Genomic DNA, 2,531 nt, shown 5'->3' with positions numbered 1-2,531 from the left:
ATACTCAATATGATAAACAACTTGGATTTTGGAACAGAGATATACCTGCTTGTAGTAAACTTTTCAATGAAATGGATGTTGAATTGATCAATAAATAGCTAATTGTATTCCAAACTGTTTACTTTACCTACAATCTCCTTAGATATAGTTTAGCTAGAAGTATATTCTGAGTGCCCTGACTGCGCTCAGAATGCTCATGCTCAGCCGGCGGGACAATTGCCAGCCGCAGCAGGTCGACTGTTGGTGGCGGTCGGACGACCGGTGAGGCAACCGGCGGGGCGACCGGTGGCCTGGCGACCGGTGGCGGCCGGACGACCGCGGGTGGCCGACTGGCGGCGGCCGGACGACCGGTGGTGGGGCGACCTGCGGTGGCCGGGCGACTGGTGGTGATAGTGGGGGAACTGGTGGCGATAGTGGGGCGACTGGCGGTGATGGTGGGATGAATGGTGACGATAGTGGTACGACTGGTGGCGATAGTGGGATGACTAGTGGCGAGCGTGGGGCGACTGGCGGCGATAGTGGGACGACTGGCGGCGATAGTGGGATGACTGGTGACAATGGTGGGGGACTAGTGGGGGACCGATGGGGTGATCGGTGGTGGCCGGGCGACCGACGGCCGGGCGATCAGTGGCGGCCGGACGACTGGCAGCGGGATGACTGGCAGTGGTGGGGCCAGTCTACCCACTACATACAAAAAATATATCCTCTGGTTCTGTTGATACTGACCTTTAATACTTACTTTACCGCCTTGGATTCAAGCATAGAGCCTCCAACTCAGAAAGCTGACTGCTAACCACTACCCCATAGAGGATTTATGTTTAAAGACTCAATTATATAGAATATGATACTTCTTCCGACGGCGGCGGGCCGGGCGACCGGTGGGGTGACCGGTGGCGGCCGGGCAACCGGTGGGGCGACTGGCGGGCAGTTCAAGATCAGTGATTTAATTGCGATTTTTCATGATTTTTTTTTTTTTCATTTTTTATTTATTTTTTTTATTATTTTTTTTTTTTTTGAATTTTTTTTTTTAATTTTTTTTTTATTTATTTATTTTTTTTTTTTAATTTTTTTTTTTAATTTTTTTTTTAATTTTTTTTTTTTAATTTTTTTATTTTTATTTTTTTTTTTTTTCTTTTAATTTTTTTTTTATCTTTTAATTTTTTTTTTTTTATTTTTTTTTTTTTTAATTTTTTTTTTTAATTTTTTTTTTTTTTTTTTTTTTTTTTTTTAATTTTTTTTTTGGATGACCTTGAGGTGAATGGCGACTCTGGTGCACTTGTGCACCAGAGTCGCCATTTTTATACTACTACCCCAATTTATATATTTCTACACGTTTCAAGGTCCCCTGAGTCCAAAAAACTGGTTTTTGGGTATTGGTCTGTATGTGTGTGTGTGTGTGTGTGTGTGTGTGTGTGTGTGTGTGTGTGTGTGTGTGTGTGTGTATGAGTGTATGTGCGTCTGTGAACACCATATCTCATCTCCAATTAACGGAATGACTTGAGATTTGGAACTTAGGGTCCTTACAATATAAGGATCCGACACGAACAATTTCGATCTGATGCTATTCAAGATGGCGGATAAAATGGTGAAAATGTTGTCAAAAAACGGATCCAACGATTCTGATCAAATTCATACTTAGAATAGTCATTGATAAGCTCTATCAACTGCCACAAGTCCCATATCTGTAAAAATTGCAGGAGCTCCGCCCCATCAATGCAGATAGATTCTCAATTATCAGGCTTTAGATACAATTGAAACAAAAAAAATCAATTGGAATAGATTGAGCATGAAAATCTCTACAATTAATGTTCAGTAACATTTTCACCTAAAATTGAAAATAAGCTTTAAATTCGAGAAAATGTGATTATTCAATTGCAAATTATTGTTGATTCTATCAATCATTCACTATGAAGAGATAGCAGACCTCATGTGTGTCTCCAGCGTTATTGCCCTGTCACCAGCTGGCTCAAATCTTCGAATAGTAGACTCTTATGCGCGTGAACACTAGCGTCACGTGATCAATTTTCATAACGGCAAGGAAAGTTGTGTGAGTGCTCCACACCAGATTTTTATATGAGTATATATAGATTCAATTAAACAGAAGATTATGTTTTTCAAGTTTCGTTTAATCTAATAGAATTCATAAGGACGGAAAAATATCTTACGAACAAAGATCGATGTGTGTTTGCTGGGCTTTAGACGGCAAAAATCGTACGTCCAAAAATCGGTGTGTATGTAAATACGAGGATGCCACGTTAATATTATGATTCTAATTCAAACTGTCATCATCGTTTGAATGGAAAGTTTTCATTATAATCTAAAAGATTATGCTGACACTTGAAAGTGAATCTCACTTCATAATCAACCAACCAATCACAACTCAAGGCTAGTAAAGTGATCACAGAGAGAGAAAAAATGTAGAGAGGCCATCTTCAGTAGGTGGGATGCTCCAATCACGAGCCATCATTGACAAATCATTCGGGATCTGATTTGATTTTAGGTTGAACTCCAGCTATTAAGCTCTATGCTCT

The 2,531-nt window shown here is 40.5% G+C and overlaps 1 protein-coding gene across 1 annotated transcript; it reads right to left on the bottom strand.

Annotated features, from left to right (window-relative positions):
• Window positions 1–131: 131 nt before the first annotated feature.
• LOC120349222 (classical arabinogalactan protein 9-like) lies at window positions 132–506 on the bottom strand (the record flags this gene model as incomplete). The annotated part of the gene is made up of 1 exon (XM_039419186.1): window positions 132–506. A coding segment is annotated over one exon (375 nt), but the record flags the coding sequence as incomplete, so codon positions are not given.
• Between the last annotated feature and the right edge of the window lie 2,025 nt (window positions 507–2,531).

The sequence above is a fragment of the Nilaparvata lugens genome, unplaced genomic scaffold, assembly GCF_014356525.2.
Source record: "Nilaparvata lugens isolate BPH unplaced genomic scaffold, ASM1435652v1 scaffold8825, whole genome shotgun sequence".
Taxonomy (NCBI): Eukaryota; Metazoa; Arthropoda; class Insecta; order Hemiptera; family Delphacidae; genus Nilaparvata; species Nilaparvata lugens.
Note: the sequence above shows the minus strand (reverse complement) of the source record. Positions and strands in the feature narration are given on the sequence as shown.